At 42.9% G+C, this 22,979-nt stretch overlaps 2 protein-coding genes across 3 annotated transcripts; one reads left to right on the top strand and one right to left on the bottom strand.

The window, feature by feature from the left end:
- Window positions 1-4,809: 4,809 nt before the first annotated feature.
- On the bottom strand, window positions 4,810-11,726 carry LOC116960216 (dihydroxyacetone phosphate acyltransferase-like). The gene is made up of 4 exons (XM_042796060.1): window positions 11,481-11,726; window positions 8,234-8,422; window positions 6,301-6,477; window positions 4,810-5,449 (listed from the first exon to the last, which is right to left on the bottom strand). Exons 2-4 carry the CDS (start codon window positions 8,411-8,413, stop codon window positions 5,234-5,236), a joined length of 573 nt encoding a protein of 190 aa, XP_042651994.1. The 5' UTR covers window positions 8,414-8,422; window positions 11,481-11,726; the 3' UTR covers window positions 4,810-5,233.
- Window positions 11,726-20,278, top strand: LOC122153729 (uncharacterized protein C1orf131 homolog). 2 transcript variants are annotated; one of them, XM_042796058.1, is made up of 7 exons: window positions 11,726-11,858; window positions 12,032-12,324; window positions 14,852-14,908; window positions 16,032-16,127; window positions 16,832-16,918; window positions 17,887-17,936; window positions 18,595-20,278. In XM_042796058.1, the coding sequence occupies exons 1-7, from the start codon at window positions 11,798-11,800 to the stop codon at window positions 18,722-18,724; spliced, it is 774 nt and encodes a 257-aa protein (XP_042651992.1). In that variant the 5' UTR covers window positions 11,726-11,797; the 3' UTR covers window positions 18,725-20,278. The 2 variants fall into 2 exon arrangements, with proteins under 2 accessions (XP_042651992.1, XP_042651991.1); XM_042796057.1 differs by having other exon boundaries at window positions 17,884-17,936.
- The last annotated feature ends 2,701 nt before the right edge of the window (window positions 20,279-22,979 follow it).

Genomic DNA, 22,979 nt, shown 5'->3' with positions numbered 1-22,979 from the left:
TATAAACAAGAATGCCCCCAGAGAATACGGGACCTGTTGGTGTTTGAAGTAACCCAACAGGATGAGGGTGGTAATCACTAGGGGTGTCAGGGACTCTACCTCCTGGGGGATATACCAACAGAAGAGCCCTTGATAAATTTGAAATTAAGACCCCAGGAGGAAGATTATGTAAAAGATACAACTTGGGCTGTAGGGGCTAAAGGTGAAGGGGTTTTCGGTCCCAGTTATAAAGAATGTGTTAATACAAGGGGAAGATCAATATGCTGTTAATGATTTGTTGTTAATGCCAGGGGTAGGATGTAATTTGCTAGGTAGAGATTTACAAGTGCAATTAGGAATAGGTGTGGTGCTGGGTGAAGGAAAACTAGTGGTTAAATTACTAGAATTATGGGAGGAGAATCGGGGAGGATATTTAGGAACCAGAGCGTGACTGTATGGATTTTATAAATTATCAAACGAAAATAAGAGAAGATCTGTTAAATAAACCTTTGCCCTATAGAGAAAAACTATTTATTGATGGGTCCTCTCGATGCCTAGAAGGAAAAATATTGGGTTATGTAATTATCGAGAGGCAGAAGATGGAAGTGTTTGAAAAGGGGAAATTACCTGCTGGGTGGTCAGCACAAGTCTGTGAACTCTATGCCCTAAAACAGACATTGGTATATTTGAGAGATAAGGAAGGGACAGTGTACACAGACTCAAAGTATGCATTTGGAGTGGTCCACACATTTGGAAAAATATGGGAAGAAAGAGGGCTTATAAATACAAAAGGGAAGGAGCTAGTACACGAGCGGCTGATCAGAGAAGTTTTAGAAGCCCTGAAGCTCCCCACAGAAACTGCAATTGTGCATGTGAAAGGACATCAGAGGGGAGCATCAATGGAAATAAGGGGGAATAATTTAGCAGATTAAGTAGCCAGAGAAGCAGCTACAGAATCATCATTGGTAGTTTTATTGGTAATAATACCAGGGGATTATGAGAATTTAGCCCCAAATTTCACAGAACAAGAAAAGGATATACTTAAAAATAAGGGGGGGAAAGATTCAGAAGGAAAATGGACTTTAGCGGATGGAAGGCAGATGTTAAACAAAACAAGATCATGAGAAATTCTGTCATTAATACATTAGAAAATACATTGGGGAACGCAATCACTTTGTGATCATTTTCTTAGACAATATGGGTGTATAGGAATATATACGGTAGCTAAACAACTAGTTGATCGATGTTTAATTTGTTAAAAAGTGAACAAAAAGGTAACGGAAAAAAAAAAAAAAAAAAAAAAAAAAAGGTGGCTGGGGAACAGGAGCTAGCCATACAAAGCCTCCAGGTAGACTTAACAGAGCTACCTCAAATACAAGGGTGAAAGTATTTGTTGGTATTAGTGGCTCACTTAACTCATTGGGTGGAAGCAATCCCCCACACCGAGGGCAATGGCAAGCATGGTATCCAAGGTGTTACTGGAAAACATTATCCCCAGATATGGATTAATAGAAAGAATAGACTTGGGCGGAGGAACACATTTAATTTTAAAAATTATACAACAGCTATCTGAAGCCTTAGGGATCGAATGGGCATGGCACACCCCATGGCATCCTCGGAGTTCTGGAAGAGGAGAAAGAATGAATCAAACTTCAAAACAAACCTTGACTAAGTTAATGATTGAGACTCAGATGTCTTGGATTAAATGCCTGCCGTTGGCCTTATTAAGGATCAATACTCAGCCACGAACAGACCTGGGAATTTCTCCCTATGAAATGATGTTTGGATTACCATGTATGAGTAATGACAGGGATATTGTCATCCCTGAAGTAGGAGATCAGTATGTAAGAAAGTATGTAATAAGAATTGGTAACACTTTAATGAAACTAAGAAAGAAAGGACTTCTGCCTCAAATACCACCATTGGCTTTTAATATCCACAATGTAAAACCAGGTGATTGGGTATTGATAAAAGTGTGGAAAGATTAATCATTAACTCCCGAGTGGGAAGGTCCATTTCAGGTGCTGCTGACCACCGAGACAGCGATCCGAACAAAAGAAAAGGGGTGGACTCTTGCCTCCTGAGGAAAAGGGCCGGTGGAAAAGCCTCAGGAGTGGACTGTGGTACCATCAACTGAGCAACTACAAGTCACCCTCAAAGGACTAAGTAAATTCATCAGGAGGGGATTGAATGACTCTTAACCAGTGGTTTGACTGGGTTTTTGACTGGGTTCAGAGGTAACACTGTGAAAATTTACTTATTCATTTACTTACTTGCTGTATAAGGAAACAAAAACAAAAAAACAGACAAAACCAAACAAAAAAACTGTCAGGGAAAAGCTGGCGTTTACCGAGCATTAACTGACAGACATGTGAGATTATGAGCATTTTGGAGTCAATTAGGCATTGCTAGAAAATCAACCTAATTGGGTAATACCTTGTCTCGAGTGTATGTATGGATGTCATGAAGCGTGGGTTTTGTGTGAATGTGTGATGTGTTACCGGATGTGGTATTTCTTGCAGATGGAGAAAATTGTCTTATAACTGTATAGGGAAGGGGCATGAACTGTAACCTTGATTTACGGGGAAAAAGAGGTTAGTCCCCAGAATTTGTGATGTCCCTGAGAGTTGATGGGAGGACACTATCGGAAAGTGCCAAAATTTTGCTTTGCTTAGAAACAAAGGAAGTGGCTACAAAGGAGCTGCACTTGAATTGACTAACTCTTAACACACGGATTTGTTAAACAGTAGAGGGCAAGACCGGGTTAACCTCTGTGCTCGCCACCAAGAAGACCTTTTTCTCAGCTGTGGGCTGCAACCCCATAGGCATGAGAGGTGGGAGTATATGTTATACCGGACCTCTGCTAATCATCCTGGTATGGTTTGCTTTAATAGTGGCAAATTTGTGCAGCAAGTGCTTTACTGTTATGTCCAACATCAGAGTGGCTTTGCTTTCCCAAAGACAGAAGGGTGGATGGAGATATTTTAGTGGGAAGAAGAGAATCCAAGTAAAAGATGTGACAGAAGTAAAACAGCCAGTACCAAAACCGCCGAAAAGACCTATAACAGAATTTTCAACATGGTTAACCAAAGGAGATGGTGGTTTACATAAGCAGATACAACTACATGGGCACTTGAAAGAGGAACATTTACAAGGGCAAAAGATATGTAGTAAAAAGGCAAACAAAGTGAGGGCTACCAACATCGAGGCTGCACAATAAATTGCTGCCCATGCATAAGCACGCTCCATTGTTTTCGCAGTATCGGAGGTACAAGAGTGAGAGCGCGAGTGGCGAACCTGCCTGGTCTGTAGGGATCAGGAGTCAGGGTCCACATACGCAGCAGGAAAATGGATTTCCACGCCCCCAGCCCAAAGCGCATGTGTTGCTGGAGGGTCTCGAAAGTTCGGCTATACCCGGATGGCAAAAACACCTGCCAGGCCCGCCCAGATCTAGGCAGCACAGGCATTCTGGGTGGAAGAGAAACTTCCGCTCATTGCGCACTTGGACCTTCCTCGGTCAAGCCGCTAGCCTGGGGCTGGACTATCCCACTAATCTTACTGATCCCGCTGGATTGCAATCTTGGGAAGATGGGAGTAGGGGACGATCCCGTGTGCGCCGGCCTGCTGTTGGGATTTTTCATTATATTGGTGGTGACTGTCGTTGCCATCGCGGTATGCGAGGGAATGTCTCGTGGCTGGTGTCGGAGATCACCTCCTCCCCCCAATCCTCCAAGATCACGAAGACAACTAAGACGCCCTCGAAACCTTGATGAGGTGATGGAAACAGACTTATAGTTCAAAGAAGAAAATGTTGTTGATCAGAGGAGTTACCGCGCGGCGTGTGACTGGACTGTTGTTCTTGGACTCTTTCTGTCTTTCTATCGCTATCGCCCCGTGAGTAAGGGTAACAAGACATCGAAGGACAACATCCAAAGGACAGTGCTGATATCTTTGGTTCTTACTTTTTCTCTTTCTGATTGTGTCGCGTGGGACTTTGCTGGATTGTTATACAGTTAATTATTTCAGGTTCTTGTTTGCTAATAAATTGTTGATTATTGTTTACAGAGTGTCTGATAGTACGGTTGACTGTGCAGTTCGGCACACAGCTCGAATTTGCTTAACACCAACAGGTGAAACAGTAGTAGCAAATTGCATGTTGGTCACAACTTGTTGGATTAACTGAACAAAGCAAGGAATAAATAACACACGGCAAAAACATTAAGGCGACAACTGCACATAGCAGATAGAATAAGAGCTGTTTTACCTATGGTGCTCTGAAAACACCCTCAATGTTAGACTCAGAATGGTGGGATGATCTATTAGGAGCTTCCTGGTGGAAAAGATTGTTGTGAATGTGTTATGCCACGTGAAAACTATGATTGTAATTGTAAGGTATTATCTTGAGAGTGTTATGATAAATGTTGGAATTGTGGAAAAAGGTTTGTTTGCAGTGACGAAAATGAAAGTAGCATCTAATAAACAATAATAGGATAAAAGAAAAAGGGGGGATTGTAAGAAACTATGAACTAAGGGTATTGTTTATTGAAATTTATGTTAAGCTCAATGTAAAGGTTAGGCGGCAAAAGACAGAAAAACTGCTTATGCAAACAGCTGCCAGACACCGCTTGTGTGAGACAAGATAACCTGTGAGACAAGATGACCGCGTGAGATAAGATAACCGCAATTGCTTACACAAACCAGATACTTGTGCAAGCAGAAGGGGTACTGATCAAAGACAACCACGGATGTAAAAATGTATAAAAAGGAACTGTTTGAACTGATCAGTGCGGCAGTTGGCGGAGCGCAGACTCCCCTGCCGTCCAGCGCTGTCTTTGCTCATATTCTACTTGCTATAATTAATAAAATTATAATTGGATTATGATCCATTGTGGTCTCAATTTATAACACAATCATCCAAGGGAATCAGTTGCATCAGCAACAAGCACGAGGTGGCTGGCACTTTGTATCTGGCTACGACTGCACTTAAAACAGTATGAAGTATCACAAAAGGTTCCGCATACACAGTAGCTTCTGGGCACATTTTTGCCTGTTCCCAGGCCAAAAACAGCAATATAGAAATCTTTTTCACAACAGCTATCTTTGCCCCAGCCTTGGGTCTACAGATGGGGTACTTGTGGGCAAACTTGCTATGAAAAAATTCACCTTTGATTGGACTCAGCACCGATGAGAAGCTTTCAGATGCTGTAAGCATCTCACCCCGGGAGGTATTAACAGGACATATTTGGAACAGAAGTTAAACACAACTGCTTATAGTAGCAGCTCCTTGACTCCTTGCTGATTCTCTGAATCCTGAAAACATTGTTAAAAGAACATACTTGCCTATTCCTGCAGCAATGACAGGCAACACCAAGTCATACGTATATAGCAAATAAGACAGCATCAAAAAGTCTACATAGCTTCGGTGACTGGGCAGTAGAACAACTGGATGCTCCTGAATGGCGTGTTGCAACTGAAAAAACAAAAAACAAACAGCAAGAACAATATTGTTCCAATATTTACAGACTGACTGTTGAAATTTGCAAATACAGAACTTCACAGGGCTTAAGGCAAACAGAAGCTGATTTGTTCAGGGGTGGTTTCTCTGACCACATACTCCATACCTTTTTCAAAATGGAACCATAGGAAATTTGCAGCAGTTGTTTCCAGACTAGCAACTTGTGGTTCACAAGCATCACAGGACTCAAAAGCCAGGGCCACCCCATTACATGATAGTCTAACTCAAATCCCTTTTGATGGGGATGGGAAACCCAATAAAGGCTCTCAGGGCTGACTTTGCTGTCTTCCAGGGAATGTGCTGCACCCGTCAGAACAGCTGCATTCTACAGTGAAACAGGGAGACAACAGCTCCCTAGCAAACTGAGGCAAACTTAAAGCATCTCCTGCCTCAGAGGTGCACAATGTTTCACCACTCTTAGCTGTATGAATGTTTTGCAGAACAACCAACCCAGTCAGTCACATAACATTAGGTTTTCACCTCCAATTCAGCTAAATGCATTATTAAATGTATAGTGTCAGATAGAAAAACTCTCAGTGGCTGATCTAACAGAATTGCTGACACACGGTATTCCTCACCATAGGAAGCATTTGGAAAATGTACAAAGTCCTGCTGACTGTTTGCCTCTAAAATACTTATGTATAATTTTTTCTCCTACACTTATTAAGAAATGCAATAATAAACAGAAGTGCAGTCTTTTTTTTCAAAAGATATTTTTCATATTTGTTACCTGGAGTGAAGATTAGAGTCATTGGCCAAGTGACTGGTATGAAAATATAACTTTTTTTTTCCCCACCAGTACTCACTCTCTGCATTCCTTCTTCATTCACACAAACTCTCTGGAAAAGCTGTTTAAATATTTTGCTCAACGTAAACGCAAAAAAACTGACAGCTCCTAATTGCATACTGTGGCCCATCTCATCCAAGATTTCCATGGCTTCTTCTTGAATAATATCGGGTGATTCTCCCATCTCTCTTGCTAACTATAGAGAAACAAAACAAAATAGCAGTCAGATGGTTTTCCCTTCTCTTTACCATGCACACCATTCTATGTGCCATAACAATTAAGGCAGAGCTATTGCAATAGTCAGCAAGATTTTACTTTATGTGATAGGTATGTATCTAATCATAGAGAATCTCTTCAGTTTCAGACAACAAGAGAAAGACAAGCTAGAGCTGTTCAAAATCAAGAATGAGCTTAGGTGCCAATGGCAGGGGAGAGAGTGTGCAACAATCCGCCCCCCCCCACCGCCCCCCCCCGCCCGAAAACACTATCTGAATGTTTTCCCTTGTAACATCTTCAGAGGAGATTTAAGTTCAAATAACATTTCCTATATCATTGATCTGAAGAAGGCCGTCTGCAATTTTGACTAGTAAAATGAAACTTACGTTTGCAGAGATATTCACAATAAATCTCTGAAGTGCACTTGCATTAGATTTTAAGATTTGGCTGAAGAACCTTAGCCCTATCATGCTTCAATTTCTTTGTAATGTATTACTTTGGCAATGGCTAGCTGAAACGCATGCAAAGCACTGTTTCTACCAACTTTGCATCTCAATGATCTTTTTCCTGTTGCTATGCGCATTCGCTTTAGATGTTTCTTAAAAAACAGATTTAAACAATGGTCATCATTCCTATTTGATCCATTGAAGCTAGAAATACTTAATTGAAAAGTTAACTGTTACAAAATGACTAACATGCCTTGTACTGAACACAGAAGAGGAAAGAGGAGGAATGGCAGAAGAAAAAAAAAAACAGCAGTTCAGAAAAAAACATCACACCAATTTCTTTCTGTCAAATCCTATGTAAAATACTTATTTTCAGTAAATGTTTTAGTGTTTCTGAAGTTGAAAGATTCATTTTTTTAAATTTCATATTACTTTGCAATTCATGATGGCAACAGCACTACTTGGTAGGACATGGTTTAATTTGTCACATCGTAACAGGTTTTGATATATCATGGGTAACATTGACCATTAAAAAAAAAAAAGAGAAAAATGTTATGGTAGCCACTCACTCAGGACTAATCAAGACATCTTATATAGTTCTACTGACCTGGAATTATTTTTCATGAATACTGAAAATAGTTACTCTGATAACTAACACACACTCTTATTTCAACACAATGTAAAATATGAGCCAGTTTGACTATAAAGTATTTTATTCATTACAAAGTAGTAGCTGCCCTTCATTTTAAAGCAAAATACGGTTACATCTTAGACATTGTTTCTAACTCAAAGAATTCTCTGTGAAATTTAATGCTCATTTTAGAGAAAGTAGCATTTATGACTGATTCATAAATACATCATTAGCCTATAAAATTCCTACAAGACATCTTCAAAGCACAAAAAGTCTACTAAGAAGGAGAGTGCTTCCATCTTTCACAATCCTGATCTGTAGTGAGGACTATGGAGGAGAGGGAAAAAAAAAAACAGTCAAACACATATGCACATTAAGTAAGTTAGATGGTGAAGTGTCATATATGCAAAATCAAAACATGATTTAATGAATGAGCTATCTAACAGCTTTAGTGGTAACTCCATGGTAAATCAGTATCTGTTTATCTGTTTTTGCTGCCAAAAGAGTATGGCTCTCGACTTACTGATTTATTGGACCATCTTTCTAAACTTCAGCTATCATGTTTGACAAGGTCAGCAATAATCTTTTTTTCCCTGCTGTCACACAAAGCTTGGCTGTGTTCAAAGTACCTCATCTTACAGCTCAATGTCCAGACTCACCTGCTTGATAACATATTGAACTTGCTCTGACTGGAGAACAGCATTTTTAATAGCATTTGGCTTGCAAGGTGAAAGTCCCTTGTAGATCACAGGAGTGTAACATTTCATTGCGTATCTCAAGTCGCTGGACAATCGCCTTTCCTCCAAGATATCTTCAAACTCATCTCTTTTCTTTGACATGAGCTCCTTCTGCTGGGAACACACAAATAAAGAATGAGACACTGTCTCGAGCCATTCAGTGGTCTGCTTGGCTACAGTACCAAAATAACGGCATGCAATAGTTTTGCAATGTTTGGGGGTTTTTTTTTAGCTTTCTATAGTGTCTGCATTCCACACCCTGAATGCATGAACAAAATATTACCTGTGTAGAACAATGCTACAGAAAGAAACTAAAAAGAAAAGGAAAAAAACAAAACAAAACAAAACAAAACAACAAAAAACCCCAACCCTTTCGAAATCACAAAGATCCCCAAATCACCCTATGCCACGTTACTTAATTCTGCCCAAGAGGAAGAAGTTGAGAGAACACCTGGGCTTTGAAAGCTAAAGTGCCTTGCCTCAAGCCTCTCTATGATTAATAGGTATTAACTAAACCACCTTTGATTCCAACTCTCATAGCTGCATGAAGACAACGCCATAATGACATTATAAAAACACAATCATCAACACAAAAAAATAATCCCTGTTACTTCCAGTTGCATCCGGCACTGTAGTGATTTGTGCTGGCTTTCACCAGGCTTGGACATAAGGTACATAAACCACAGTCAGACAGGAACAAAAAACAAAAACAAAACAATTATCAGCCATGTGAAGATAAAAATGTTATATGCTGCACACGTAGGTAAAAAGAGAGCACAGCCTCTGAGTAACCAACACCACTGCTAGGCAGGAAAACAAACAGGTACATCAAGAACTAATTGGGGATCCATCCTGCTGCAGAAATCTCAGTGACAAAATGCTTCCCCTTGAGTCAGGAGGCATCCCCTGAGCTGGAGAGAGTCTCCTATTATCTCCTATAACACCACAGTTTATACGAATGACCCCTCAGTCTTTCCAAACTGAAATCGTATTTCTCTCAACTTCAAAACAGCAATAGCCACCAGACAAGCAAGGCAACTGGAGCAAGCCTCCGTGAAACACAAATATGAAAGTATTGGTTATGATCAAGCTTATTTATTAGAAGAAGATGCTAAAAATAAAAACACTTATGACTTCCTCTACAGCACCACTTGAAGGGTAACGCAGGCATCCCTTTCCTTCATTCTGCCTCCTCTCCCTATAAACAACCTGTGCAGAACCAGTCTGATAATGAAGGATAAAACATGTTGTTTCATGGTCTCTTACAGTGACCTTTTCTGGTATTGAGAGGAAAGTTTGGCCAGCAAATGCACAGAACACCAGGAACAGATAAGCAAAACACCCAGCAGTAGCAGCTGGGTTTTCAACCTTGCGAGCGGGAGTCAGGTTTCACTGCCAGTGGACCACAGCCACTCCAGCAACACTATCAAAGCAGCTGACATTTAAAATAAGAGCAAACATTTAGTTCCTGTCCATTCATCGAGACAAGAATTTGGCAAAACAAAACAAAAACACAAAATCAGGAATATCTCCACTTAAGAACCACAAAAAATCCTTCCAAGCCTCAACTGTATCAAAAGCCAGTTTCGTTTTATCAGAGAACACAAATCCAACTGTAATGTTTGACCTTCTCACATTCTTTTTCCCACACATAAGAGTCAAATTTGGATACCATCCTTCTACAACAGTAACATTTGGTAGATAGTCTAACTTTTCTTTTCACTACTGTAGTTTAGAGAATTGTCCCACAATAACTGCAGTACAAACTCTCCAGGGACTGTTAAAACTAATCCTATACAATGTATCAAACTCAAGCCCATATTAATTTTGAACTTTATGTGTTTTTTTCCTGTATAGTCTAGCATTAGTTTTCAAACTTTCTTCTTCCAGCTTTCAGCTAGTTGGTGTTTTGCAAGAGCCAAGTAAGCTAAGAACTGTTAAGAAGAATGGAAATAGTTTGTATTAGCCATCTGTTGCCACTGACACCTTATATCAATCCACTTGATTAAAAATAAAACAGGAAAAAAAAATCCCTTAGGGTCTGTAATAGCAAAAAAGATAGATCAGAATAGCATCGGAAGATATTAGTTGGCTCTAAGTATACACCTACTTAGATCAGTACTGGACAAGTCATTGCTCAGAAAATATAAGCAACATTTATGTCAATTACCAAAGTTTAAATCCTGCAGTGTGCAACTGCACAAAACCCAGACAAAGAAACCCAGCACTCAGCTCCGGTATCATCAGCCACATCAGCAGTCACCACGCTGCTACAGCTGTTCCCCAGCGTGGCTCTGGTGACAGGAGTTTTGCAAAGGCCACGGCCAATTTAAGTCACCTCTCTGCCACAGCTCCCCATTTGATGCTTCCAGATTTGAAGTGCAACCGATTCCTCTCCATGGCAATAGTTATTTTCATGCCCTCTTGAAGCAGCGCAGAGGAAGCCAAAACACACACTTTACCAACCACTTAAGAAGAATAACACTGCTTTTGCACCCTATGGCCAAGCTGTTCTTCTAGCTTTGGTTGCCAACTGGTAGAGAGTACATTTATAAAATATGCCGTTGGAAACCTTGACATCAGAAAATTCAGTTACGTGCACTGTTACTGTGACACTGGTGAAGTACAAAAGCAAAACAGCAGGATCCTGGAACTCCTCTGCTTCCCTATAACCTTTGAAAGCAACAAAATGAGGATGCTCATGATGCGCTTGGGATACCAGCATACAGCCAGGGAGACACAGAAGAGGGCTGTGGGAATCTCTGCCAAAACCAGGAGCTGTTTCCCTCTCTCCCCAGTCACCTCCTCCAAATGTAACTGGGGGGTGCGGGGAGGGAGGGGGTTACCACCCCACACCCAAATGTCCTTATCTGAGGCTGGCATAGGAGCCACAGGGAAAAAATAAGGTCAATGAAGTAATTTCCACCACGTAACACAGGAAAACCTGCTTCGGCCACTCCATCGCTGTGACATTTTCTAGGGCTGAATTGGTCGTCGCTGGCAAGTTTCTGTCGCCGCCGAGGGCTCCCCGCGAAGCCCCTCAGACGCCCACCGCCCCCGCCAGCCTTGCCGCCAGGCCCGGTCCCTGGGCTGCTGGACAAAACCTCTCTGGAGAAGAGTCCCAGACGCCTCCGACCCTTCTTAAGCCGGCTGGCGTTTGACAGCCTACCTGAGGGGAGAAGCGGCGCTCGGGATCGGGAGCTCCGACTGTCGCGACTTGACGCGACAGGCACCGTGGCGGAGCGGCGGGCTCGGGGCCCGCAGCGCCTGGGGAAGGTGAGCGTGTGAGGGGAAACGTCCGGCTCCCGCTTGGCCGAGACTTGCCGCCGCCGGGACCCAGGACAGGCCTCGTCCCCTCCCGAGCCCGGCGGGGGCCCGGCCCGGCTGCCCAGCGCGCGGCGGAGGGCGGGGGGAACGCGCGATGGGCGGCGCCATCTTGGGGGCGACGGGAGCCGCTCGGGACCAAACGTCCTTCCGCCCGCCGCCATGGGGTCGCGGGAGCCCTGCCGCCGGCTGGAAGCGGTGCTCGGCGCCCTCTACGACCTGGGTGGGTGAGCGGGGCCGCGCCGTGGGCTGCCGGTCGTGGGGAATGGGGCCGGGCCGGGCGCTGCGCCGTGGCCGGCAGCACCGCGGCCTTCCCTGGGGGTCGGGCGTGTTCACTCTGAAGCGGAGCGACGGCGGCCGCACACGGCTGACTCGGGGCATGCGTTCGGCACGCAGGTGAGGAGCGCGGTGCTCGGGGCGCGGCGAAGGACAGCGAGGCGAGCGTAGGGGCGGCGGCGGCGGCGAAGAAGAAGAAGAAGGAGAAGGAGGAGGAGGAGAACCGAGGACCGCAGCCGGCGGCGGGCGGGCGGCGGGGAGCCCGCGACTTTTTTGGGGAGCTGCGGGCTGAGCTGGCCGCCGCCGGCCCGCCGCCCCCCGCCACGCCGCCGGCCGTGGAGGTCGTGGTGTTTCGCGGGAGGAAGAGGAAGGGGCGGCCCAGCCCCTCGGTAGCACCCACCGGAGGTGCCCAGGTAGGACCGGGGAGCGGGTGGGCCCCCCTGCCCCAGGCACGCCCACGCCTGCAGGCGTGGGTGCTGCTGTCCCCGAGTAGGAGCGGCCTTCTAACGGGGTGCGCACCCTGGGCACGGTGCCCGTACCGGTGAATATCTTGCTGCTTCTTTAAAGCACAGATAGATGGGTTTTTGTGAAGCCGCACCAGAGAGTTGCTGCTGAGCAGGTACTGGACTGGGATGCCCTTTCCTGGTGACAGTTAAAACCAAATAAAATCCTCTGCGTGTCTGTTGGTTTTGCTTTTTCCTGTCTCCTTAGTCTGCCACCATAAATTGTGAGATGTCTTCCATAATGCCCCCTCCAGTGTCTAGTTTCTTCCCTCTTGCTAATACAGCTGCCTGGAAATCTGGGATCCTTTGGTGATCTGTGTGCTCAGCTTGATGGCATCCAGTCCTGCTGATTTCCAACAGGGCTGCTGGTAGGGGTGGGAGCAGGACTCGAAGACTTTTTTTCCCAATTTCCAGAGATCTCTGGATAACTATCCTATATTTGAACTAGATGTATCCCAACAAAATAAATTGATCTGCAGATAGGACTGCTGATACAGCAAGAAGTGAATGAAATGGGAAGCAAAGCCTCTTTACTTCTGTGCCTAAGTGTTGTGTGTGCTGCTCCGTTCTCGTTAACAGGAGTGGATGTGAGGTGCGAAAGCTTTCTTCTCTGGCATCACAGCAGCACTTGGCTGTTCACCAGCAATGGGGGAAGGCATGACAGCATTAGATCTCAGTCCTCTGATATGGTTTGTTGGTACTGAATTTATTCGTGCTACCAAAAACTGTAGCTGAGTTGCTACAACAGAGAGGCCTGGATAGGCTTGACTGGAAGCTGAGCTGCGTCCCATGCCAAGCAGAGGGTCCATTGCTAATTGATTGGTCTCCAGATTTTATAGCTTCTCTGGTTGTTTTCTTTGAGCCATGTTTATGGCCATAACATCAGAAGCCCAATTCTAAAATAAGGTCTGATGGACAAGCACATGACTGTCTCAAATTCAGGAAGATTTACTGGTATCTGGGGTTTGACTGCTTGGAATTAGGAAGTTCAAGAGACTGACCAAGCAGTTGGTTGAATCCATAAACTTTTGTGCTTTTTCTGGAATGTTTTCCTCTAAAAATTGCCCTAGATAATTATTTTCTTATGCTTTATTATAACTTAAATTTTTCTTCCTGAAAAGACTGGTGTTAAGCATGTTAGTAAAATGGTCTGAAAATAACCATGTTTATTTGTCATTGAAGTGGACAGTTTTATATAGAAGCTTTTTGCAGAGTTGGGAGAAGTTTGGGTTTGGCTCCGCTGAATGCAGAGGGAAGCCCTGACGTAACCCTGGAACCTGAACCTGTGACTAAGTATGACTTAAAGTCCTGGAGAGTGAAACCGAAATGCGTTAAAAGCATTCAGGTTCAGTTGTAATATATATGTAGTACTCCTGCTTCCTTGGAGGGGATAGTGCTCTTGAGAGCAAACAGGGAAAGACAAGCAAGCGGATACTCTTGAACAGACTGCAGTTTCCCTGCCCATGCTGCCTGCACCAGAGGCAGAGCATCCACTCAGAGAGGTTGTTCAGCACGTCCTCTCCAAAATCAGGAGTCAGACACAATCTAAAACAAACCTGGGAGATTTGTTACTGTCCCATGTGGGACACTAGCAGGTGTGGAGCTCTCCCTGGGGATTTTGCACTTCTTTTTCTTCCTAGGATACAATCTGTCCCCCCTTGGAGAGTTCCCCTCCAAACTGAGAACTGCTGTTGAAAGGTCTCCACGTAAATCACGGAATAGAGAAGATGGAGTTTTCACTGATCTCATTTTGAGCAAGTAGTTTCTTTAAACAGCTTAAGTGGGGTCCGCCATCTCCTGACAGTGTCATCCTTTGGAGCCGTTTCTCTTGCATTAGTTAAGCTGGATATGTGCTCTAATATATGTCCACACAGTTGCAAATTAAGCCTCTGCGTGTTGCCACCGGCTGTCAGTATATGTGCTATTACCACTGCACTCTCTGTCTCAAACAAAATGACTTAAGGTTTGTGTCCTATCCTGCATCAGCAGTTTGGTATGGATTTGGAAATGGAATTATGCGTGACGTATAGCTCACATGTGGCAGTTTTTATTTTATAAAATGTAATTTATTCTTGAAAGGATAAAAATTAATTGCAGCTATTAATATCTTTCTGAATTATGAAACCCTTTGTAAGTGTTAGGAGATGATCCAGGCAAGAAAATGAAGGACAAAGCTGTATGCACTGTGCTATAATGGTACCCTATAAATTGTGCAAGGTCATTCCAGTAAGATCCTGTAATATCTGAATATTAAAAATGTCACTGAGGCTGTCTCTTTTCATAAATCCGGGTAACAAAGCTGGAAAAAATAGTGCTGGAAAGCTGTATACTCTTCCCAACAACTCTTTCTACATTTCACTGCTTTCCAAAAAACTATCACAGTGGACATTTAAACCGGTGTTACTTGTTATATTAATTCCAAATGTTTTGTTTGTAGACCAAAAGAGTGGATGAAGATAAAAATGTGAACGAACAAGAATTTAACTTTGAAAAAGTAAGTCAGCAGGGCCTATCTAACCTCACTATTTTAGTGTGCAGGTATGTGTATCTATATCCTTGTGAAAGCTACGGTGGGACCAATGGGAAGCACTTCCAGAAAAGGTTATCTTGGTGAGGATTTCCCAATAGGTAATTTTGGCCGTATGCCGTGTCAAAGGAGAAGCATGCTGGCTCTTGTCAACTGCTTTGTGTGAAGAGAGGCATGTTGCAACTCTGTGGCCTTTCTTTCAAATCTGTCAGAGAGAATTTGAGGAGGATCACTGTATGTTACCTTTGTAAAGCTATGTGAGTACCCATAATGTTTAACATAGCTCTTTCAGGCCCATATTGTTAATCTTGGATTTCTGATCTCAGGTGGGATGGGAAAAAAAGTGTATTGGCATCTACTTTTGAAACAGCAGATTACTTCTTTCCATTTGTCTTCTTATTCTCACTTGTTCTTATATGAGCATAACTAGCATTGACCTTCTTAGGTACTGATTTGTTTACAGATCTGTGCAAGTGGTTTTATATGCCTGATCTCTGCTCAGGGATGTGCTGTGATCCAGTGAAATGTTTCACTGGAAATTCTGCATGGAGCTTTGTACTGCTGAGCACAATGGGGATTTAACCACTGACTTTAAAAATAGTATGAATTCACCACAGGTTTTGCCAGGGTATTCTTGTATAGTGTCAGCTATGCATGTGTGTGTAGTCAAACCAACTTCATCAATGCCCGGCTGTGTTTCTCACTGGTTAAGTGCGCTGCAGCCAAGAAATGAGAACAGTCTGTAAATGTTGGGTGCTGTGGGTAGCACATTTCATTGTTCTTCTTTGTGCAGCACAACATGATTCCTTTTTATATGGAGGAGATCCATTCCATTGTGTTGTTTTATGTGAAATGAGGAGGTTCAAAAATTGTCCCCCTGACAGTCTTCACCATCCAGAGATTAGATGGACAGTGGTTAACTGTTCTGCAGTATGGCTCCAAACTCAGTTAGTTTTATTTTATAGTATGTTGATTTCAGGTATTATCCAGGGTTTCTTTGGGAGTATGACTTTGTTGTAGTCTGTCAAGAGCTATTTTACAAGAGGCTGGGCAAATTATGAAATGCTTGCAATTTTCTGTAATGTTCTAGGCTCGTCTGGAAGTACACAAGTTTGGAATCACTGGCTACAAGAAGCAGGAACAACGTATATGGGAACAGGAGCGTGCTATCATGCTGGGAGCCAAGGTAATTGTCACTTGGTTTGTGCTGAGCAGTCACCCAGCTGTTACAGTGCAGGAAAGCAGTAAAAAACTCTGGGGGGTTTTGGCACCACCTTTTTAAAACACAAGATCCCTTACCCTGACCCACTTCATCCTTACTTTTACATATTCTATTCTGTCTTGTCTATTTTCTGTTGATGTTTGTAAAATTAGTCTGGTTGTGTTATCAGAGATGTTGTACAGATGAAATACAGCTGATTGGGGTGGAAGACAACACTTACCAATTTTTAATCAGGCCATTCAAAACTAAAATGTTGAAGGGAAGGGCTTGCTTTTTAAAGCTTCGCTGTCCCGGTGAGTTAAAGATGGCGAAAACTTTTCAGTTTGATTCATCATCAGTAATACAAAAGAGAAAAAGAATTTTGTAGGTCTTTTTTGGTGGGTGTGGAGGAGTGTGGGTTTTCTTTCTAGCTCAGTGTATATGTGGAAATCCTGTAGGTTTGATGTAGAGCATAAACATCCCTCCTTACTGTCTCCGGCATGAAAGATGTGGTTTCGATGTGTCTACCTTACATCCCTTCAGTCCCTTCCTCTCACCCAAGAGGAAATAAACAATTTCTGATGTTCCCCTACCACCATCTGAAAAATATTGTCCATGCAAGTGTGTGAATATTTTTTAACCTACTTGAAATTTTCAATCAGTGGTATCCCTCCCAATCTTTATTTCAGCCCCCCAAAAAAGAACATGTGAACTACAGGACTTACCAGGAGAAAATGAAAGAGAAGAAAATGGCAAAGGAGTATGATAAGGGAAAGGTTTGTGTAAAATTTTCTGTATAAAAAGGCAACATGTAAGAGCTAGCCCACAAACCTGACAGATAACGCCTCAGGCGCAGGAGGAGTGCCTGAGCTTGACACCTGCTGCTCCCCATGGAGTGGGTTCCTGATGAGTAGGACTCATCATGTTGTAGTGGGTTTCACTGCCTCATCCTTTATGGCTGATAGATTGATGACACAAAATCAGCAGTTGGTTTTGTTCTTTTTTTTTTTTTTTTTTTTCCGTGCCTCCTAAGAGAAAAAAAATGGCCTTCAATTAAAGTTTGTTGCATGTTGTCTAACCACAGAGAGCCAGATCTTCAGCTGGTTTTATATCAGCACAGTTCCATCTAGGATCTTGCTCATTGTTTAAAGCAAGGGTGAGGTTTCTCTTGCATCCATCCTGTAGCACAGCCCATCTGGCTCCAAGCCTACTCCCTGCCTCCCCATGGAGTCTTCTCATGTAGGTGGGAGCAAGGCGGGTAATTGCTCTGTCAGCCTGTTTCCTGCCACCCTCTTTCCCAGGGGACCTATTTCTCTGTCACATGGCTCAAAGCACATCCAGGGCATGGCCAGAAGTGGTTGAACCCTGTTATTTGACAGGTATGCTCAATCAGGCAACTAGGCACACCTGCCTGGGAGCAAGTCTTTTGACCCAAGGATCTGTCACATGCCCAAGAAGCAAGCCTGTCCTCCTGCGGTGGGGTTTGTGCCTCCCCACGTGGCAGGGGCAGCCTGTTGGTCATGAGAGGGCTGTAATTCCCGTAAGGTGACAGGAAGGGCTCTGGGCACTCCTAGCAGTGCCTCCATAACGCATTGCATCACTTGGCCTGTCAGAAGGTCTCCCAACCTGCTTTAAATGCCTGCTGCTCCGTGAAGCAAAGGGTACCACGTGTTTTGAGTGCAGACGGTTGTTTAGCCAAGATGCTCAGATCTCTTTTCATTCAAATATGTATCTTTAAAAGCAGGAACATAAAGGTGATTCTCTCAAGAAGAAGAAGAAAGAACAGAAGGAGAGGTGAGCTGTTTTGAACATGGTTAAAATGAACTTGCTTTGTATAGCCTCTCCAGCATATTTCCCCCCGTGTAACTATGCACAGTCTTATACCAGAAGGCGTGCAGTCACTGTGGAAGGAACTTCTCCAGCTGCAGAAGAACTTGGTCACAAAATGATGATGTTGCTCTGTGTCTAGCAGTTTCAGAGGCTTTAGTTACGCAGCTTAACTGAAAATATGTCAGTTCTGCCCCGACATGTCTAAGAACGCAGCTGGAGGTGAGATGGATGTGCGGACCCAGGATGTGCCACGTACTCGGAGCACTTGCCCTGAGATGTAATTAATGCAAAACACGAGATACAGTATACAGAGGCTTGAAAGATGAAGTGGCATTCTTAGTCACAGTATAGCAGGTTCACTGAAATGTGCTCTATATCTTCTTCTTCTAGCCAAGTGTCTTTATGTTTCTAAACTTTCTGAAATGTAAATCATTCTGTAATGTGCTGCAAATTTTGAATGGCTATGCAGGTAATAAATATTCTGGGGTCATTACCTGCTATGATTTAATATTCCATAATACCAAACACCTATTTCATAAATAGGTGACATTTTTTACCATATTAAGCTTTTTCATGAGTTTCTGTTGTTTCTCTTAATTATTTTTTTCTCTTCCTATTTCAGGAAGGCCAAAAGGAAGAAATCAGTGCCTAGCATTTGGCCTGCAGGACAAGTTGGAAAATTCAGGGATGGGACCTTGATTCTGCAAAGCCATGACATAAAGAAAATTAAATCATCTAAAGTTATCAAATGAACCTATGATACAGAGCAAAATGGACAATATACATAAGATAGAATTCACATTGCTACCAACACAGATTTACAGAGCCTGTCGCCTTTCTGCCATGTCCTAATTTTTTTACCTTATTTGTTGTTGCAGGATTTTCTACATTCCATTCTGACTTGGGAAGAATATGAAAATTTACTGTTTTATAAATAAAAATAAGACTTTATATTAAGAACTTTACACAGGCTATTTTTATTAGTCAATACACGCTAAAGAAAGCATGTAACTTTCTGGAGTCAGCTTCTTGGCCAAAAGTAAAATGTCCACTTAATCCAGTAATTAATGGATTAAAATATATAGCTCTTCACTTTCATCTGGAAGGAATATGGAAAAAACAATACCTTACTTGCTCTGAAGCTGAAGTTGTTACTCTCAAACATTTATTGGGCGTACATCTGTTTCTGTGACTTTATGAATTGTTAGTGGATTGTGGAACTGCACAACAGTTTTCCTGTTCGGCAAAACCTCTCACAGTTTCAAAATTATCTGCTTTGGAATAAAACCAAGATTTTCTGAATTTTTGTCCCAAATTGAGTTACGGACTCAATTTATATAACTCTGCAAAGATTTCCAAATAAGCACTGTTTCAGATGGTGGCTTGGTGGCTTGTTTTTAAAAATAAACCCATGTAAGACTGAGCCAAATGAGGCATAGACACTTGATAGCTACTGGTTGTTCATGGTTAACTCATGTTTATTTTAATCAGTGTTCCCATGCCTCATAAGGCTTTTCTGTGAATTCTTTGTCAAAACTGAAGTTTTAGTGCTATTTAGATTTCAGTAATTTGGTGTTTCTGAAAGAATAGTTTTGTCCTCTGCATCTGAATATTTTTGTTTTTAAGGTTGTGTTAGTAACCTTTCAAAGTGTCCTCTCCATTCTACGTCAAGCTTAAGAAATGAATATTTTAGGGGGAGGCAAAAGTAAGGTTAGCTGCTAAATGACATACAAAAAAAGTTCACGCTGTGTTGTTTCCAGATAAGGTTATCTGGAGCTTGTTTGAACAGCTCTGGCAGTGAAGCAGGTGTGTATAAGATGGAACACAGCCCTTACTGGAGAAAGTTCTTTTAGGTGTGTTGGTGAGATTCAGCGTTCCCCTGTGGGCTGGGGAAGCTGTTGGAGAATGGCTAAGGGAAAAGGGACATGGATCTAGAGATCCTCTTTGCGACGAGAGTCTCTTTTAAGTTAGCATGAGTAGGCCTCAGTCAGCAAGAGTGAACAACAGCGAGAGTGAGTCCCGTGGGAAAGTACTGACTAAGGTTCTGAGATGAAACATTCTCTATCTCGTCAAGGTTGGGAAGCATTCCTTCTTCTTCTTTAATCAGGGGAGGATGGAGAAATGAGCATTTTTTGTTTCTCCTAAACTAACTTATCTGGGTCTTTCCCAGGGCTTGGGCCAACAAGCCCTGGCACGGCTTGCTTGTATTTTATCCAATCAATGATTGACTAGTAGGCATAATTAAGCAGAAGGATTATGAAAGGCTGTAATGGAAATCAATAAATTGAAGCATGCTTTATCACTCATACTGAGTCGGCTGCGTTCTTCCTCCTTGGCCTGCGTCCTCGGCTCGCCCAGCCCGGCAGGAAGCGGAGCACGCTTCCTGACCGCCGCCTGGGAGCCTGCGTAAGGGGAATCAGTAACCCTGAGCCAGCAGCAAGCTCTGTGTCCGCTTGAAGCTAGCAAGGAGAAGACCAGCACAGGCCTCTCCCCAAACAGCAGCACCAGAGGCTGCCCCATTCACAGGATAAATGTCTTCTGGGGTAGGGAGAGCCACACCACAGAAATGGGTGCTTTCTGGTGTGCTCCTTCCCCCACACCTTCCACCTTACTTTCAGGTCCTGGAGAAGTGCCCTGCCACCACACAGAGGACTAAGGGGAGGGCGGGGGCCTGGAGGGAATGAGAGGTGGGTAAAAAGCAGAAGGGGGTGTTTCTGAAGCCATCTGGGAAGAGGGGTGTGCAGAGTTGTGTTGCTAAATACTGTTACTACATTTCATAACTGCATAATTCAATTTCTTCTTATTCAGTATAGGTTGCAGATTCACACTGGAACTGACAATCCTATCTGGTTACAGACTCAGAGAAATGTCAAATTACAATTGCATGTGATGGTGTAATCACTAAGCAGAATTGAGTACAGAGCATCAAGACTTGTTGAGGCAACAGATGGATTTTGGATGTTGTGGGATAACCTGTATCTTGTAATTCCTGATTAATCCTTGAGCTTGGTTTTTCACTGCTTACTTCTACATAAAGTTTTGTTCAGCTGTGTTGTGGGAGTTTGTCTTCAATCAGCTTTGGTAATTTAGAGGGTTCACCTTCCACCTCCACAGCTCCCAAAAGCTATTTAGGAGTGAAACACAGTCAGAATGGAGTGTCTAATTTTTGCATTCCTGGTTTCATGCTTGTAAGTTCTGTTACAGAAGAGTTGAAAAGAATTCAGTTCTTAAAAAGTTGAAAACTGAAATGCCGAGCTGACAGTGGAATATGAAAGGCTGGGGGGGAAAATAAATAAATAAATGTTTACTCAAATTTTTGCACCTTTGCACTCATTTAATATCGGTGTGTATGCATTATGAAAGGTTTCTGTTATATGGTGATAGGTTGTTTTTTTATATCAAATCCCCAAGGTGATTTGAGCTGGCCATGCTACATCCTTGTAGGATGCTGTTCCCAGGTAAACATGGCACCTTCAGTCCTATGGTGTTACTAGTTGCATTAACAAAAACGGTAACACCTGACATTTGGCAAACAAAAAGGCTGAGAACCTGTTATGCACCTAGTGTTTCTCTCGACTGGTGTGTGTTGTTGACAGTCATTAACAGGGTATGTGGGTGTATGTTCAGGCAGCAAGCTGTGTTGCTTTTGGAGCGTGTACTGATACACAAAAGCCAGTGTTGACTGAGTAACAGTTTGATTATTGGAAAGGGAGAGCAGGGACCATCTTTGCTCTGTGCCTGCAGCTGAATAGAAGAGTGAGGGATAAAGGAAGAATGCAAGGATTTCTCTGTATCTGCTCTCTTTTGCATGCCTTTTCATGCAACAGTTAGCTTTAGTCCTCTTTCCCCATATGCTAAAACAGTTGTGAATATCTTTCCTCCCAGTCAAACCCTTTGCCATGAAGGAGTTGATGCCAAGTTGTTGCCTCTTGCAGTTGAAAAAAAGAAAAGGCCATGATGGATGGTGTCTCCGTACTCTTGTCTGTACGTACTCCCGATCGTTTCCTGATTGGCCACGTTTCTGTTTCTTACCCTGGCGCTACTGTTACTGTGTCGGCATGCTTTATTCTGCTTTATTAACAGGCATTTATGAAGGTCGCATAGCTTTGAGTGCCTTTTTGACGAGGCCGCTTGTGCTGCTTCTGTAGCACTGCTCAGTCCCTCGCAAGGCACCCTCTTTATAGAGGTCTGTGGCTCCAATATGATATTTTAAATATAATTTAAATGTAAATTTAAAACACAAAGTTTTATCTTTCCTGCCCTGACACTCTTTCTGCCCACTCTGACTTTTACACTTACCCAAAGGCCTTTCCAATCAGATCCTACTGGTGTCACAATTACTTCCAGGCTCTGCTTACTTAACTGTCAGAATCTTCCGGAGCCTGGGAAATCGCCCAAGGTGTCCAAGATGTGTTGGAGCTAAATGGCACAGCCCCAGCTACTCTATAACCGACCCGAGCCAGAGCAAATGGAATGGTGCGGAGAGAGAGGTGTTTCATGCCACTGAAGCCAGGGTATGTCTGGGGTTGAGGCACAGATGGTTGCTTCGAGGGAGGACTCTTGGCTGGCTCCAGCTGCTGGATTATTCTTGACTGTGGTAGCAAAGCAGGTATCAACAGATAGGCATGCATCCTGCACGAGTGCCTCATCTACATTATGACATAATATTTTTTTGTAATAAGTAGGGTACTGATGCTGAATGTGTTGGCAATGTTTTAAGAATTTATTTAGAAACTGTAGAACAGCATAAACTCATATGTTGGGTTTTCCAAAAGGGTAATAATAATACACAAAGTTTTAGTCAGACCAAAAGACAAAAAGCAGTTTGTTTCCAATTCAAAAAATACAAACATTTGCTACAGGTACAAAATTATAAAAAGTTTGTATTTTCCTCTTGATCTGGTGACAGACACATACAGCAGAGATGTATATTTCACCAGCTCCAAATTCATATAAGCTATGGTAAATGGTAATAAAGAAAAAAATGTCGTGGTTAAGAAGAAAAAA

This window comes from Tyto alba, unplaced genomic scaffold (assembly GCF_018691265.1).
Source record: "Tyto alba isolate M040663 unplaced genomic scaffold, T.alba_DEE_v4.0 Super-Scaffold_22, whole genome shotgun sequence".
Lineage (NCBI taxonomy): Eukaryota > Metazoa > Chordata > Aves > Strigiformes > Tytonidae > Tyto > Tyto alba.
The sequence above is the reverse complement of the archived record's forward strand: the minus strand, read 5'-3'. Positions and strand labels throughout refer to the sequence as shown.

Bases quoted from the DNA above. Each gene is read 5' to 3' on its own strand.
- LOC116960216 (XM_042796060.1), bottom strand. From the start codon at position 8,413: ATGTCAAAGAAAAGAGATGAGTTTGAAGATATCTTGGAGGAAAGGCGA. The intron at 6,478-8,233 runs GTGAGTCTGGAC...GTTTCTCTATAG, and splicing joins TTCAATATGTTATCAAGCAG to TTAGCAAGAGAGATGGGAGA. The intron at 5,450-6,300 runs GTGAGTACTGGT...TTGTTTTTTCAG, and splicing joins ATGAAGAAGGAATGCAGAGA to TTGCAACACGCCATTCAGGA.
- LOC122153729 (XM_042796057.1), top strand. From the start codon at position 11,798: ATGGGGTCGCGGGAGCCCTGCCGCCGGCTGGAAGCGGTGCTCGGCGCC. The intron at 11,859-12,031 runs GTGGGTGAGCGG...TTCGGCACGCAG, and splicing joins CGGCGCCCTCTACGACCTGG to GTGAGGAGCGCGGTGCTCGG. The intron at 14,909-16,031 runs GTAAGTCAGCAG...GTAATGTTCTAG, and splicing joins AAGAATTTAACTTTGAAAAA to GCTCGTCTGGAAGTACACAA.